General features: G+C 38.2%; 1 protein-coding gene across 1 annotated transcript in view; it reads right to left on the bottom strand.

Annotated features, from left to right (window-relative positions):
- Window positions 1-17,801, bottom strand: part of Tbc1d32 (TBC1 domain family member 32) — a 223,224-nt gene that overhangs the window by 171,460 nt on the left and 33,963 nt on the right. The window contains exons 5-11 of the mRNA XM_060373683.1: window positions 15,911-16,036; window positions 14,236-14,314; window positions 14,014-14,117; window positions 13,864-13,925; window positions 11,977-12,121; window positions 9,191-9,250; window positions 3,551-3,641 (exon numbers count right to left, since the gene is read on the bottom strand). Of these exons, the coding sequence (XP_060229666.1) occupies window positions 3,551-3,641; window positions 9,191-9,250; window positions 11,977-12,121; window positions 13,864-13,925; window positions 14,014-14,117; window positions 14,236-14,314; window positions 15,911-16,036 (667 nt within the window). The remainder of the gene's footprint in view (window positions 1-3,550; window positions 3,642-9,190; window positions 9,251-11,976; window positions 12,122-13,863; window positions 13,926-14,013; window positions 14,118-14,235; window positions 14,315-15,910; window positions 16,037-17,801) is intronic.

Below are 17,801 nucleotides of genomic sequence, written 5' to 3'. Positions count from 1 at the left end.
CTAAAATACGATGCCACTTGTCCTGCTCAGCTTTTGTTTATCCACCTGACACAAGTTAGAGTGATCTGAGAAAAGAGAACCACAAGTGAGAAACTGCCCCCTAGGATGGCCTGTGGGGAAGCCTGTGGAGCATTTTCCTAACAGATTATTGACTTGTAAGCTCCCAACCCGCTGTAAGGGGTGCCACCCGGGGCAGGCAGTCCTGGGGAACGTAACAAGGTAGACTGAGCAAGCCACAGGCAGCTCAGTAAGCAACACTCTTCCATGGGCTCTGGTTCAGCTCCTGCTTCCAGAAGCCTGTGGTTAGTTCATATCCTGACTTCTTTTGATGATGAACTGTAATGTGGGATTGTAAACTGAAATAAACCCTTTCCTCTCCAAGTGGCTTATGGTCATGGAGTTTTAGCACAGTGGTGGAACTCCAACTAAGACACCTTTGTACTATATGCTAGAAAAAAGGAATGCTGGTATAGGCATAGGAATATGCATCTGTAAACACAGAAGGGGAACATTTGGGGAGTCCGTGCATGTAATCTTCATTTTCTTAGTGAAGGACTCTTCTTGAGAGAAAAGTGAGCAAAAAAAAAAGGAAGACAACTTGATGAAACTGGTAAGAATTAACTGGTAGGGTACATCAGAGAAAGAACCATCTATATTCGTCACCTTCCTATCACCATGAAATGCCTAACAGAAGAGCTTCAGAGACCCATCTCCCAAGCACCTATCCCTCCAATCAGGATGGCATTGCCTACCAATGGATTATGACCAAGAATTAAAACATATGAGTCTTGAGGAATATTGTATATCCAAACTATTAAATTCACCACCTGCCCCACAGAGGCTTGTAAAATAATGCAAAATGCATCTAATATTCAGTACAATTTAAAAAGCCTTCAGTCTTTAATAATTTCAACATTGTTCAAAAGACCAAAGTCTCTTACAACTCAAAGAAAATTCTTTGATGCAAATTCCTGTTTTTAAAGAAAATAAATAAATAAATAAAAACAAAAAACCCAGGTGTTGTGGCACACACCTCTAATCACAGAACTCAGGAGGCAGAGGTGGTCAGACCTCAAGGCCAGACTGGTCTACACAATGAGACCCTGTCTCAATGCAGCCACTCTTGATGAGACTTAATTGACTAGGACCAGAAGGAAGGAAAAGAAGACCTCCCCTATCAGTGGACTTGGGGAGGGGCATGCATGCAGGGGGGGAGGAAGGGAGGGGTTGGGACGGGAGGAGGGAGGGAACCACAGGGAGGATACAAAGTGAATAAAGTGTAATTAATAAAGAATTAAAAAAAAAGAAAAAGGAAAAAGAAGTTATGAACTTCTATTACGTAAAACACAGAGTAAACTTCCCCTGTCCAGAACAGTAGACTATGACCACAAGAAGGAAATGCCTAACTAAACAAGACATTCAGCAGGGAAAATACTGGATCTTGCATTGCAACTCCATACCTGACATCCCAAATCTAGGTGCCCATTTCTTTGTTCCAGTGGGTTCAGGTAGCCTCCCATGGCCCTGCTAATTTCATCACAAGTGACTTCTCACTTAAGCTAGCTCCATTTGGTGCCTGAAGTGGACAAATGTCTAGACAAATGTCCTGAACAGACCAGGAATAGTAGGGACATGTCTCAACATAGCAAAGGCTACATATAATGGCCTTGAGCAATCAATTATACTAAGTGAGGGAAAATCTAAGCACATTTCCACCAAGATCAGGAACAAGACAAGGGTGTCTGTCCATTTTCACCAACTATTATACAATAGAGTTCTTGAGGCAGTCACTAAAATAATAAGACAAGAGAAAGAAAAGCGATAAAAATAAAAAAGTCAATATATCCTTATTTGCAAAAAGTATTCATCACGTAAAAAACTACACATTAAAAACATCATAAGAAAACTTTTAGATCTGTTGAACACTTTCAGCAATATGACAGGATACAAAATCAACATGAAAAATCAGTAGCAGAAACAAGCATGCTGAGAGTAAAATCAGAAAAACAATTCCATTCATAACCACTTCAAAAAAAAAAAATCCCTGGTTATAAATTGAACCAAGAAAGTGATTGAGCTCTACAGTGAAAACCTTAGAACACTGACGAGATTGAATATGGAATGAAAACAGCTATATTACCAAAAGCAATCTGAAGGTTCACTCCAATTTCCATCAAAATTCTGGTATCATTTGTCACAGAAATACTTAAAACAATTTCTAAATTCACATGGAAGTACTGAAGACCCTAGGGAGTCAAAACAACTGTTATCGAAAAAAACTAAGAAACTAAGTAGGGGGATACTGATTTCAACTTATCCTGTAGAGCCACAGTAAAAGAAATTCATGGTACCAACACAATTCAAATAAACACAACTACCTCATGATTTTCTATTTTTACAAAGGGGCCAAAAAATACACATTGTAGAAGAAGTCCATTCAATAAATAATATGGGACAACTGTTATCTCAGGTACACGATGAAACTACATCTTTATCTTTCACATGAACAAAAACAAACAAAAATATATCATTTCAAACAGATCCAAGATCTCAAAATAGTACCTGAAGTTCTGAGACTGCTAGAGCAAAAATTAGGGAAGACATTCCAAGACACACTGCTCAATAGGATTTTGTTGCTCAAGAAATAAAATGAACAAGCAGCAAATGGGACGTCATGTCAAAAATGTCTGTATAACAAAATGAACAGTGAACTGAATGAAGACAGTCTGCACAACAGGGGAAAAAAATCTGTGCTAGCAACATATCAGAGAAAGATTAGTATCTAGAAAATACAAGTAACTCCAAAAACAGAACAGCAGGAAATCAAATACCCCAATCAGAAAGTAAGTCAGTTAAATGAAGGACAGTACTCAAAAGATGAAATAGAAATAAATGATCAAAGAATATCTGAAAAATTCAGCCTCATTAGCCATCAGAGAAATGCCAAGTAAAATACATCAAGGTTCTATCTCACCCAATCAAAATGGCAGTCATAAAGGAAACAAGTAATGAATAGGGATAAAGAACAGAAATAATCATATTAAGAAATTAAGCCAGTCTCAGAAAAAATGTCTTCTCTCATTTTTGGTTCCTAGATTTCATACACAAAAATATATGTATATATATGTGTGTATAACACATATATACATATAACATATATACAAGGTATACATACATATCACATAACAAAATGTATATACAAATGCATACATATATATGAACATGTGTGTTTATATATACATATATATGTATGTATACATATGTATATGTGTATGTGATATTAAAGCAAAGACCAAACCATTTAGGAGGATAAAGGAGAATGGGGTGGAAGGAAAAGGGAGGCAGAGGGATTCAGTAAGGGTAAAATGTGCTTACCACATAATAAATATGTGTATGAAAAACAAACCTTACATAATACAGTACCATATACAATGAATACAATAAAGCTTTTCTTAAAAATAAGATTTTAAGAAATTTAAGCCATTACTAAGCTCTTTTTAATAATAAAGCTAGCTATTTTAATATATATTATAGAGAAAACAATACTTACCACAATGCTTTGAATGTCTTAAAATGTCATCAGCTTTCATAGCCTCACACAATTCCAAGTACTGAACACACTGCTGAACTGCTGTAGTTATCTGACAAAAAAAAATGTATATATCACAGCTGATAAGTTCAGGAGATACATAGCCTGTGTACCCAAAAATTTAAAAATCAATCAGGGCTATTAAAATGTCAGTGCTATGTATGTGCAAAATGTTATGTGTGATCCTATCACTGAACATGCTAACTTTAAAAATTAATTTAAGAAAATAAAAATTGAGAACTACTATACATTCCTATAATTGCTGAAATTTAAAATATATGTGCTAAATAGATGAATCGGGGGTTAAGAGCACTTGTTATTCTTACAGAGGACCAGGTTTGGTCCCCGATACCCTCGTGGTGGCTCACAATCATCTGTAACTCCAGTTCCAGAGAATCCGAATTCTTCTGTCTCTGCAAGCAGGAGATAGACACCTGATGCACAGACACTCATGCAGGCAGGCAAATTTAAATATTTAAAAATAAAATATATTTATAGAAATAAAATAGCATTCTTGTTTTACATGTTATGTCCACCTAACAGAATCAGTCTCGCCCAATAACATAAAACTCTTCTCAGCTCCCTTACCTTGGGGGCTTTTCTTCTCATTCTCCCAGGAAAAAAATGCCAAATGGATCAAGCATTGTTTCCTCCTCAAATATCAGAATTGCAGAAAACTAATCATTCTTTTTCAAGTTTCAAAGAACAAAGTCACAATAAAAAGTGACGTACAATCTTGTTGCTCCTGAAGGCCTCAGTTATCGTGTCTCCATTCTTCACAGCAGAGACCTCCAGCCCCTTTACCATAGACAGACTTCTTAAGCTTTTATTTATGTATGTGTACATGTCTGTGTGAGTTTCTCTGCACCGTATGCACACAGGTGCCCTGAAGAGACCAGAAGAGAGTACTGAATCCCTTAAAATGGAGTTACAGGTGGCTGTAAGCTGTCATGGAGGTGATGGGAAGAGATCCTGGGTCCTCTACAAGAGCAGCAAATGCCCTTAACTGCTGAGCCATCTCTCCTGTCCCAAGGACTTACTTTTTGTAGATGTCTTTTAATTCTAATTTCTGAACACAATCGACACCCTCAGTAAGCACACGGTATATACTCACTCATATAGACATATAATACAGGATAAACCTACTAAAATCTGAATACCAAGAAATTAATCAAGAGAAAGACTCTTGCTAAAATGCTCAATTCCTATCCAGAAAGGAAAAGAGGATGGACATTAGAAGAAGGAGAAAAGAGGGATCAAGTGAGGAGCCTGACACAGAGGACCTCTGAAAGGCACTGCTCTGTAGACTATGGGCAACCTTTGGGCAGAGTGCTGAGACTTATGCGCAACCTTTGGGCAAAGTGCAGGGAATCTTAGGAAAGAAGTGGGAAACAGTAAGATCTGGAGAGGACAGGAACTCCACAAGGAGAGCAACAGAACCAAAAAATCTGAGCACAGGGGTCTTTACTGAGACTGATACTCCAACCAAGGACTATGCATGGAGATAACCTAAGATTCCTGCACAGATGTAGTCCATGGCAGTTCAGTATCCAAGTGGGTTTCATAGTAATAGGAACAGGGACTGTCTCTGACATGAACTGATTGGCCTGTTCTTTAATTACCTCCCCCTTGAGGGGGAAGCAGCATTACCAGGCCACAGAAGAAGACACTGCAGCCACTCCTGATGAGACCTAATTGACTAGGATCAGAAGGAAGGAAAAGAAGACCTCCCCTATCAGTGGACTTGGGGAGGGGCATGCATACAGAGGGTGGAGGAAGGGGGAGATTGGGACGGGAGAAGGGAGGGCACCACCACAGGGGGGATACAAAGTGAATAAAGTGTAACTAATAAAGAATTTTAAAAAAATAAAAAATAAATAAAGATAAGGACTTGTGAGAGTTGACTTTGCTGATGTAACATGGTTGGTGACCCAGTCCCAAGTGGGCAGGGCAAGTCAGAGTATGATAAGGAAATAAGACCTGAAAATGTCAAGGTCCCTAAAGAAAGAAATAACAGAAAGCAAGAGCTGGATCATGACTTCTTTTCTGGTGGGCAGGCTGTTGTCTCAGGGAGGTTCTTGTTCTGTTACTGCTGTTTTGTTTGGTTAATCCTAAAAATGGTAAGAAGGCTTTCCACATACCTAAACCGTTTCTGCAAACACTGCTGTTCACATAGCACATCTGCTTTCAATCTACTAATCTGAAATCCTGAACCAAACCCAGTCAGATAATCTGGGCATGGAGATGCGAAGGGACTCCTTCATAGATAAAATTTCACTCAAGTTATGACAAGTGAATGCTGGAAGATATAAACTGGCCTGGAAAAAGAAAGCTGGAAACGTACCTTTCCATATTCATTAGGCACCTGAATCTTTTCTTTTTTTATTTTATTTTGCTCCCCTTCATTGTAATACACGGCAGCCAGAAGCATAACTGCTAGGTTCTGTGAGTTCTCCCAGGAAATCATCAAACCCACAGGTTGTCTTGAGAATCTTTTTCCACTTCCACCTTGCCTAAATCAAACTTCAGAGGTCCAGATCTATGCCTGGTGAGGTGTGCAACCTTGACTCAATGTACCCAAACCAATGATATCTGAGCATCATCATCCCTCCCAGAAAATATCATTCTCCCACTGTATCACTTACCTCAGCTAAAGGGCATTAATGATTCTGTTATGAAAGCTTCACCAACTGCCCATTCAAAAGCCATTCTCTAAATCCTGCCTCCTAAATGTGGCATTCTGAATCATCTTTTTATCCCAATTCTCCACCCCAGAAGACTTAACTTATACATTCATCATTTTTTCTTAGATTTCTGTCGAGCCTCTTAACTATCACTTTTTGCTGTAACGCTTCTCTATAGTACTCTCAACCCATTTTCAAAAACGAAAAATGTGACTGTCACCTAAAGTGATTTACAATAAAAGTTGCTTGAAATCATGCAATTCACAGTTAAGTGGACAGAGCAAGAAAAATCATCCTGAGTGAGGTAACCCAAACCCAAAAGTACAAATATGATATGCATTCACTTAAATGTGGATGTTAGCTGTTAGATCTTCAATCTGGATAACTAGAGCACAGAGTTAGGGACAAGAAAACAATGAAGGATCTCCTTAGGAAAGGAAAATAGGATGAATAATTGTTGATTAAGGGGGTGCTGGAATGGGAGGATCAAATGAGAAGAGGGAGAGAAGGAGGATGTAAGAGAGGAACTAAGAGGAGGTATAGTTAAAACTAAGGGCCATTTAAGGGATTATATGGAAACCCACTTTTTAAGAGTACATACACACATGAAAGTAATCTAATTGAATTCAGCACATGACTGGAAAAAAAAAGACCCAACTAATCATCTCTCATGACCAAATGGAACTTCTAGTTTCTATAGTGGTTTACATCTAATTGAATTATCGCCTAACGGGTGCAATGGAAACCCCAAAACCACACATACTCTTGCCAAAACTATTGGTTGCTCTCCACAAACTGAGGAAAAGGCCCTTTTGCTGAAGATAACACCTACATAACTCACCAAAAATGGAGAATTCGAGTTGGTTCCTACCTGGAGCCTTCAAGCCAACTGACTAGTGTTCATGGTACAGTAAGGTACTCAGCACACTACCAGAGGGGAAAGGTAAACACCAACGTTCTGATCTACAATGGTGACCTGTCTGCAAGATATGCTAGGGTATTAGTGGTACAAAGCTGTCGGAGTTGGCTAGTTGTACGTCAACTTGACACAAACTAGATAGAGTCATCAGAGAGGAGAAAGCTTGAATTGAAAAAATGCCTCAATAAGATGGGGTTGTAGTCAACCCTGTAGGCCATTTTCTTAATTAGTGATTGATGGGGAGGGCCTAACCCATTGTTGGTGGTGTGACCTCTGGGCTGGCAGTCTTGTAATAAAGCAGGATGAGCAAGTCACGAGAAGCAACCCCCTCCACGGCTTCTGCATCAACTCCTGCCTCTAAGTTCCTAACCTCTGTTAGTCCCTGCCCTCACTGTTTTTGATGACGAACTATTATATAGAATTGTGAATGAAATGAACCCTTTCTTCCCCAAGTTTCATGGTGTTTCATCAGAGCAACAGTGTCCCTAACTATGACAGAAAGAAATCAACCAATATCTAATTGGATTTAAGGCCCACTCCATAAGATGGAACCCACACATAACACTGCTTGGGTGGCCAAAACTCTGAGACCAGATAAGCCAAGAACCTAGGAGAAAGAGCAATACCACTGTTCTGCTAAAGACGCATAGCAGTAATGTGACTCCTTAACAACATTCTGCTATACTCATATATCAGTGGCTTGTTCAGTCATCATCAGCAAAGCTTCCTCCTGTAGTAGATGGAAATAGATACAGAGATCCACAACAGGACAACAAACACAGAGTGAGAGACCTTGGAACACTCAAACCTAAATGGGATGTCTAAATTAAATCCCTCCCCTCAGGGCTCTGGGAACTGTGGAAAAACAAACAAACAAACAAAAACAGGCATGAAGATTGTAAGAAGCCAATAGGACCAGAAGACACCAAGGACCCAAGGCCTTCTAGACACAACAGAACCAATGCACGTATGACTGACCTCAGAGAGACTGTAGCAATGCACAGGGCCTGCACAGTTTTAAGACAGATGAAGTGCCAGCACTGCAAAGGGAAGTGGACACAATCCCTAACCCAGAAGCTATCTCCAGCTGGTAACCATTCACAAAGGAAAAAAAAATTGTTTTCTCCAACAGTCTCACTGGGTATACAAATGACACTTAAGGGCAGGCACCATGCCCAGCAGTTGCTGATCAAAATAGACCAAACTCTTGAAGTTTTGGTTGTAAACCTAGCCTTAAAGGCTGACCCATCTCACCAGCCCTCAAACAAATTCAACGGCATTTGTGGAGAGTTTGTTTTGTTTTGTTTACACTTGTTTGATGCCATTTCTATGTGTGCAAGTGTATGTGTCTCTGAAATTATGTGTTCCTTGTACTCTGTGTTTGACACTTTTTCTTTCTGGTCATTTGTTTTGTCATATTAAGGTTTGGTTTATTTTTTATTTTTTAGATGCCTATTTGTTTTCAAACAAAAGAGAGCAAGAAAGGGTAGTAGGGAGGAACTGTGAGGAGTTACGGGAGAAAAACTCAAATCACAATACATTGCATGAAAATAATCTGTTTTCAATAAAAATAAATAAATAAAATATAATAACAGTTGCTATTTTCAGGAACTTTTGAGCAAGAAAAAAATTACTTTTTCATAATACATTTTACCTTCAAAAAATATACTTTCTTCAACTGAAAACATAAATCATCACAGTCAAAACAATATTTCTCACAGTTCAAAGTTCTTATTTATGCTTCATATATTCAGAAACTTGCCAATCCTTGCAGCTAAGTTTTCAGTTCACTAACTACTTCCCAACTGTTTCCCTCACTTCAAGACTCAACTTGTATCTCTTTACATTTCCTAGAATGGTAGTTTAAGGAAACATTAAAAGAGAGTGCTTCATTACCCAATATTAATCACTGCCACTCAACTTTGCATATTTAAAGCAAGACATCACCTACCTTTTTACAATATTATTTTTCATCATAAAAACAGATGTGTAGCTTACCAATGATTTATATTTCTTTTCAAGAAGTCTCAGTACTGCAGTTCTGCTGTAATATGCATGCTAAAATTAAAGAAAAAGGCATTTAAAGTTAAAGGTATAAATTTGGCATAATTTTCTTCCATCATTTACAATATCATAAACTACACCATAACTTAGATTTAAAATATTATAGTCAATGCCAAGCAGGTTTTCCTAAGCACAATGAATTACAAGCATAGTAATCATGGGAATCCAAATTACATAAAAAGTAGTGTAGCTCATTTATTGACAGATTAGGAGTGAGGGGAACAATTCATACCAGTGCTTGGTCCAAGAGAAAATATGTAAATGAGAGAGAAACAAGACCACCAGTTGTATACTGACTATGAACACAGACATCTGCAAAGGCGAGGCACTCCAACAAGACAGCATCTCTGTCACCTTATGTCAGTATTATTTTTAAATAAATGGCTATGCCCAAAATGGCTTTATTTCTTTAGGGCCAAAAATATATGGGGAATTAAAATGCCTATAAACACAACATTGTAAAACTACAAAGAAAACTATAACTATTTTAGCTGAATTAGGGGCAAAAATAGATGAAATTAAAACACATACATATGTAACATTGTAGAAAGCCAGGGAAAAGGATAATTATTTTAGCTAAATTATGTCAGGCAGTTTTAATGTTTAAATTTGCTCCTTCATTTTATTAAAAACAATAAAAATATTAAAACTTAATTTAAAACTTCACCAGAATTCTGGTAATAGAATTTTCATCTCATTAGACAGTGCTTTTATTCAGAGTTCATCAAAATCCTGTGTGTTTTAAGCCTCTGGCTTAAATGTTTAAAAAAAAAAAAAGTTAACCCATTTCTCAGTATTACTAAAGAAAATACACTGATGTAAAAATAAAACTTTTAGTATTATCCTGTTTTGCCAGGCATGGTAATTCACACCTATAATCCTCAGCACTTGGGAGATGGAGACAACAGAATCAGGAGTGCGAGTCCATTTCATCTTCACAGTAAGCTCTCAAGACCAGCGTGATTTACACACAGAAAGTTCTGAAAAAGAACCCTTTGCATCTTTATCAGCAAGATCAGCACACTATAACCCTCATACCAAATCTCCCTACTATGCATTTGCATGAATAGTACCACAGAACACCCTATAGCTGTTATCATTTACTGAAAAGATGCAAAGACTGTCCAGTCCACAAGGCTAGAGATACTCTAGCCTTTTAAATAAAATTCCTGCCAGCCCTTGCTTTAAACAAAAAGGGTATAAGTGAATGAGATGAATTTCTGTTGCTTTGATAATACAGATAAAACAATTAAAATGTTCTACCATTTAGTTTTTACAATCTGCTTCATTCACTTATGCATTTAAAATCAAAATGTTAAGTGAGAAAGCCTTACCAACACTTATTAGAATATAATTTCATTTTTGTTTTAAACAAAGACCTAAACATATTAATATATTATATAAATATGAATCTATATGAACCTAGGGTTTAATGGTCATCCCTTTGTTGTATAAGGTTTTAATGTGCGTTTAGATTTTTGACATATTATCATCAATAAAGCCAGTTTCATCCTTGAGAAAATTAAGAAAAAGTATCAGATGCAGGGAACAAAACACTCTGGTTAATGAAATAAATTGGTTTAATTAATAATAAATTTAAATTATGTATCAAACATAGGTAATGCAAGGGGCTGGCACTAAAGACAGAGCTGTGTTCTAATTAACTGGGCAGACATCACAGACATGTGACATTAAGAGACAGGGCAGCTAGGCAATCGTCAAACTGTCCTGCTAAGAACTACAGGAGAGGGTCTCTGCTTGCACAGCAAGTCCTGTCTCCTCTCTCTGCTCCACCGAGAAAAAATACCCAGACCTGCGTGGACATGGTGAGAAAGATGAAGACATAAGTATAGATGTCTGTGTTGCTGCTGCTACTGCTGCTACAAAAGGGCCTCTGTAATTCTACATAAGGTGACAATACAAAGACTGCTTTCCCACCACTTTCAGTTTGGGGCTGTCATAAGCTCCACTGCAAACCTCCAGCTTCAGGCATTAAACACATCCCCAAATCCAGATTCAGGAAGCAACAAACAGAAACTGATTTGAGACATTATCCTCTAAACCCAAGAAAAATGAGCCCTGAATCCTTGTGGCCTGAAATATCTATTAAATTTTTTTATGTTTTTAAATTTTTATGATTTATTACAATTTATTCAATTTGTATCCCAGCTGTAGCCCCTCCCTCATCTCTTCCAAATCCCACCCTCCCTCCTTCTTCTCCATCTATGCCCCTTCCCTCCTCCACTGACAGGGGAGGTCTTTCTCTCCTTCCCCTAGCCTATCAGGTCTCATCAGGACTAGTTACATTATCTTCCTCTGTGGCCTGGCAAAGATGCACCCCCTCCCAGGGATGTGATCAGAGAGCCTGCCACTGAGTTCATGCCAGAGAAAATCCCTGTTCCCCTCCATTAAAATGTTTAAAGCATTTAGATTCCTGACAGTTAGGATCCTTGGTAGACCATTCATCTTAAGGGTATTCAACTGGATCACCACTTAAAATCCTATCATGACTTTGACTAGGCAAAAAATCCTAGGCAAAATAGTTTCCCCATGCTGTAGATCTAATACTCCCAAACAGGTCACTGATGTCACTGCCACATCTACCTGGGTACAGATTAAAGCATTCAAACATGCAGAAAAGCAATTAGAACTCAGCACACATCAGGCACATAAACACGGGCTAGTCACTGAAATGACAGAGAGAAAACACTTTTCCTTACCATCCATTTTTTGAACCACACAGCTTTAGTATCAACTAATGCAAAAAAATAGATGGGATCCAAAATCTTCTGTGAGACAAGGTGGCTTTGATCATGTCTGACTGATAACAAGGACAATGTACTCTCCACAATCTCCTCCATATACCTGGAGTTTAGGAAAGAATTTAAAAAAAAAGAAAAGAAAAACAGTATATGTAAGATCAGTGATGTTCTTATCCTTATAAAATAACAATGTGTCTCAGCATCTGCTTTGATATACTGATAGGCAGAGTTTTTCAGAGGCCTTCTATGGTAGGCTCCTGTCCTGTTTCTTGTTTTCTCCTACTTCCAATGTCCATCCCATTTGTCTTTCTAAGTGAGGATTGATCATCTTACCCCAGTCCTCTTTTTTGTTTACCTTCTTTAGGTGTACAGATTTTAGTATGTTTATCCTATCTTTTAGGTCTAGTATCCACTTATAAGTGAGTATATACTGTGTATATCTTTCTGCTTCTGGGATACCTCACTCAGAATGATCTTTTCTAGATCCCACCATATCAAAGCAGATGCGAGACTCATAACCAAACCTTGGGCAGAGTGCAGGGAATCATATAAAAGAAGGGGGAGTTAGTAAGACTTGGAGAAGACAGGAGCTCCACAATGACCAAATATATTTGGTTACAGGGGTCTTTTCTGAGACTGATTCTCCAATCAAGGACCATGTTTGGATAAAACCTAGAACCCTTGTTCAGACGTAGCCCATGGCAGCTCGTAATCCAAGTGGATTCTTTAGTAAGGGGAACAGGGACTGTCTCTAACATGAACTCAGTGGCTGACTCTTTGACCCCCCCGCCCTGAGGGAGGAGCAACCTTGCTAGACCACAGAGGAGGACACTGCAGCCAGTCCTGATGAGACCTGATAAATCAAGGTCAGAAGGAAGGGGAGGAGGACGTCCCCTATCAGAGGACTAGGGTCAGATGGACTTAGAGAGGGGTAGAGAGAAGAGGAGGGAGGAAGAGTGGGATTGGGAGGGAATGAGGGAGGGGACTACAGCTGAGATACAAAGTAAATAAACTGTAATTAATTTAAAAAAATAAAAAAATAACAGTGTGGAATGTAATCTTCAGAATTTCTTTAATATTTTCTGAAAATGGTAGAGGATAAGAGCCACACACAGTTTTTCCACTCTAAAAACTTAAATTCCTTCTAGTTCAATACTCAAGTCTCCAAAAGTAACTTTCAGCTTTGGATTCACAGATGCTCTTACAACCTTATCACAATTTCTTAAACAGAATGGAAAAAAAACATTTAAGAAACTTGTCCAAAGCAGAAAAACTAAAAACTGAAGAAGTCAACATCCTGTTTCCACAATGCTGTAGATGACATAAAAAGAACACTTGAGTAGAACCATTTACACAGCAAGTACAAATATACCGAAGAAAACCTGTATTAACACCTTTTGTCCTAGTGTGCATCAGTGTTGCTGTGACAAACACCATGATCAAAAGAAACTTGGACAGGAAAAGGTTCCTTTTAGCTTACAAGTTCCATTATCAAGGGAAGCCAGCTCTTCTTGATGAAGGCAGGAATTGAGGCAGAAACCCTGGAGGCACTGCGTACTGGCTTGCCTCCTCAAGCCTGCTTCCTCTGGCCCACTAAGCTATCTTTCTTGTAATGCCCAGGCCCACAGAAGACACTGCCCACAAGAGACCTCCAACTATAAAAATACCCCCATAGGCCAATGTGATAAGGGCAGGTCCTTAAATGAGGATCCCTCTTCCTAGGTGGCTGGGTCAAGCTGACAGAAACTAAGTGCATCACTGAAGACAACTGTTCCCTTCTGTCCTTGAAGCACTCGAGGGGCTCAGCCCCTCCCTGCCTTACATTGCATTAGTTGGGAGACTTACTTCTCTGGGTGTCGAATCCAAAACGATGGAACTTCTTTCTGATACTCATTCAGAAGACGAACCTATAAGCAGGGCACAAAAGCTCTCAAAATACTGTAATTCTGAAATATAGGCCCACTTTACATAAAGCACACTGTAGTAAGCAGATACCTTTTTCAGTAAGCGGGTCACATTAGAACTGGTTATGTCTACTCCAGTTGAAAGAGTAAGAATGTGATTTTCTCTAGAAAGAAAGTATAACTCCAAGTATTTAGCTGAAAACCAAAGTGAAAATATACAGTCATTATACTGTACAATACTTCTGGAAATTCATTGCTTATGCATTTTTAATTATATATAAGAAGAGCATTTGTAGTGATATAATAAACATACCTAAGCTTGTATAAATTTCCTTGGTCATGTGTAATGGTGAGAGTGTAAATGTCTGTGCATAGAACTTTAATATCCGGTCCTACAGAAACAAGACAAGCACATCCCATTTAAGCTTCTTACAACAGTACAGACGAAACACTTTTCACATTTATACAGAAAATAAACACAAACACACTACTCAGAAACCAGATGATGGATGTCTACTTTTAAAGGCCCATTTTTGTTGAGCAAAAAGTAAAATTAACCACAACTAATAGTAAAACAGATGACAAAGTGCACTGTAGTGAAATCTGGTAACTGCAGGTAATGGGAGCAGAAGGCAAGAAGAAAGGATGGTCCGTGAGTGCTGTGAAATGAGGCTAAAGGCTTGCAGGGAGTTTCTTGAGTTTTTAATGGTGTCATCCAACAGTGGGACAGGAGGCAACACTACATTTTAAGACCTCACATTTCCAAGTCCAGGAATTGTTTCTTCATATTTAACTTTTGTAAATATTTAGGCATTTTTCTAGTAACATTACCTATTCCCTAGGGAAAAAAATACTATATAATGTTTTTAAATTCAAAATTCAAAGAGAAATATCACAAAATAAACTGAATAAGAACTAAATGTAGTTAAGACATGCCTGACATTACTGGGCATTAAAATGGTGCCTGTCCCTTCACTTTCTTTATAACCACTTAAATATCATAAGAAAAGTAATTCTACTAATGAAATACAAGTTTCCATTAAATAAAAACAACCTTGCCTCACATTTTCTAATCTACAGAAACAAAATTAATAACCTTGTTTAAATCACCCAGGCTAATATTTTCACAGGAAATTGGACCCCAGATGGCTAAAGATATCTTCCAATAACTCTAAGACATTCCCACTGAACAAAGACTATTAAGTATTTGAAGTCCATGTTTATAGTTGCAGTAACTTATTAACATCTGTAATTTTTCAACCACCCATAAAAGTACTACAGAACAGCAATGATGTAGCTAGCAACTTAGAGGCAGCACAAACTTAAAATAAAAGGGTGGCATATTTGTTTGCTACTCCAAAATGATTTGATCCTATCTCCAATTTTATTTATAACAATTGTTTGTAATTTGTTAACATATGTATTGAGCTGAACCTTGCTGCATGGAAATGTACAACAGCAAAATAAAGCAATTTGCAATGACTGACTAGAAACTTTTAAGGTTTACAAAGTCATAATTTCTAAAATAAAGAAAATACTCACGCATGATTCTCTTCCATCAAATACAGAAAAAATACAGGCAAACTGACAATTGTATTTCTTTCTAGCTTTGAAATGCTAAAGGTGACCCTAAAAATACCACTTCCCCCCACCCATTGAAGTTCTCATATCAAAGTTTTTATAGAACTGTAGAATACCCTCTGGGGCTTGTAACTTCGCACTGCATCCAACTACTACATAACCATCTTTTCTCTTTTGATATAAATGACAAAAGTGGTTCCCAAGTCATTTCTGCTCCCCAGACTAATCATGTCTCCACTGATAGAGAAGTGTGAATTTAAAAAGACAAATATATCTAGGTACAACCCTAACAGTTTGCCTACTGTCTCTGTTGTGGTTTGAAACTCTATAGCTCCACATTTGAGCTCCCAAGGGAAATTATCAAATCCCACTTGGGTCTAGAAAAGCAACTGACAGCATCCCCTCACCGTGAACACAGGGTCTGGATCTGACAGAGACGTGGTCAGCTTTTCACACAGAATGGTCCAGTTTTCACAGTTCAGGACATCGGACGGAGGAGCTGAACAGAGTGTTTGTAACGCTTCATATCTCACCTACAGATTTTCAAATAACAAAGACATTAATGCTAGAAGAATTTCAATTTCCCCAAAACATTATGTAAAACACTACTAAAAGGCAGAATCAGAGAAGCTACTTTTTAATGAGGCCCATTAGAGAATCAGATGCCCTTTTATAAAATAACTCTTAGGAACACATTTTTTTAAATAGAGAAAACAAAACCAGGATATCTTTTGTAGTGAAATCGGAAACCATAAGTGTATCAGGGACTCTGTTTCAGCTAAGAGAAACAGATGATGATTGCACCGGAATCACCAAGCAGCCTTTTCCAGTGGACTCATCCCGGAAGTTGCCCATTGGAGTGGCTGTAATTCGAGCACAGTGCCCACACAGGCCCTGGAAAAGTATTCCCATCCCAGCCTCTGTGAATAGCTCCCCTGGAACAATCTGAACAAACATTCTCATTTTTCTGCTGGACCATATTTTCTGACCTTCTAGCCACTGAAGAGGAAAAACTAATTCAGCAGGGAAATGCAAAATTGAATTTCTACATTCCCCCAGAAAAGCTACTTATTAATCAGACATCTTAGAATCCAATCAGGATTCATCCAAAATACTATGACCCAAGGGACACGCATGGAGAAGGCTCTACTTCGGTAGAACAGAGCTTTCTTTGCATTCTCACAGCTGCTAAAAAGCAATACAGCAAGGCCAAGCTTCTACTCAAAGTCTGGTCAGCTGAAACAACTGAAGCCCAGTGAGTGACAAGGAGGCATTAGAGAGAGGAGCAGAGACCTCCACCACAGACTCAACTTTCTTAGATGACAGGAAAATGTGGGATGCTTGAAAGTATCTTTAGAGTCCCATCCAGAAAAAAAAATCCTAAACACACCTGTGAGACAGGCTTTTGGGGCACTAGAATGAGGGTTTGAAAAATCAGGAGAATCCAATATTAAATAATTTCTCATTTACAGTTAACTTCTAGAACAAAGTCCCATTAAAAAATTTACCACTTGAAAGCAAATAAAAAGTTTCTGAATAAGAATATATTTATAATTTAAACTGAAGGCAACATTTTAATATATAAAATAGTATCATATCCAGTTTCTTTTAGAAATCTTTACTAATAATCAAGAAAATACAAAATTCCAAAAGGAAAATAAAAGTATTTGCTGATTTTTTTAGTTTTCAATGGGATAAATTGTAACTACTCACTTAAACTGAAAAGCAATTCATTTGAAAAGATGAGACTAAATGACATACCCAAAGATATAACTAAAGATATACCTTCATCTGGAGTGTCCCTCTCCAGATGACCTGTCTCAAGTGGCCCAGCTGGGAATAGACCAACAAATGCTACTCTAAGCCTTAATCAGAAAAGCAGCATTTTGCAGTGAACAGAGGTTGATGCAGAGACCCATGGCTGCAGAAGATACTGAGAACAAGTGACAGCTGAGGAATCCATCTTAAATGACACATTCGTACCATCTCCGCAGGGCTTGGGATCACTACATCAGTGGATCGAGAAAACAGGAAGATAAGGAGAAGGATTGTGAAGTGCCATCTTCTAACCCTAAAGGACAGCTGTGCCCACAGTCAGCTATGGATGGGAGAGGAGCTCATGGCACCTGGGACCTCAATTATTGCCAACTAAGAGATTCTGGCAGAAGGAAAGGCACAGTACCCAGTTTTGTACCCACTGCTGAGCCCACAGGCTGCAGAAGACAAGTCAAAATCTAGGGCCACACAGACAGCCTTAGTTAACCTCAGAGAAAAACAAAAAGTCATGAACATGAGAAA

The sequence above is a fragment of the Meriones unguiculatus genome, chromosome 20 (assembly GCF_030254825.1).
Source record: "Meriones unguiculatus strain TT.TT164.6M chromosome 20, Bangor_MerUng_6.1, whole genome shotgun sequence".
Taxonomy (NCBI): Eukaryota; Metazoa; Chordata; class Mammalia; order Rodentia; family Muridae; genus Meriones; species Meriones unguiculatus.
This window is presented reverse-complemented; position numbering and strand designations above follow the sequence as displayed.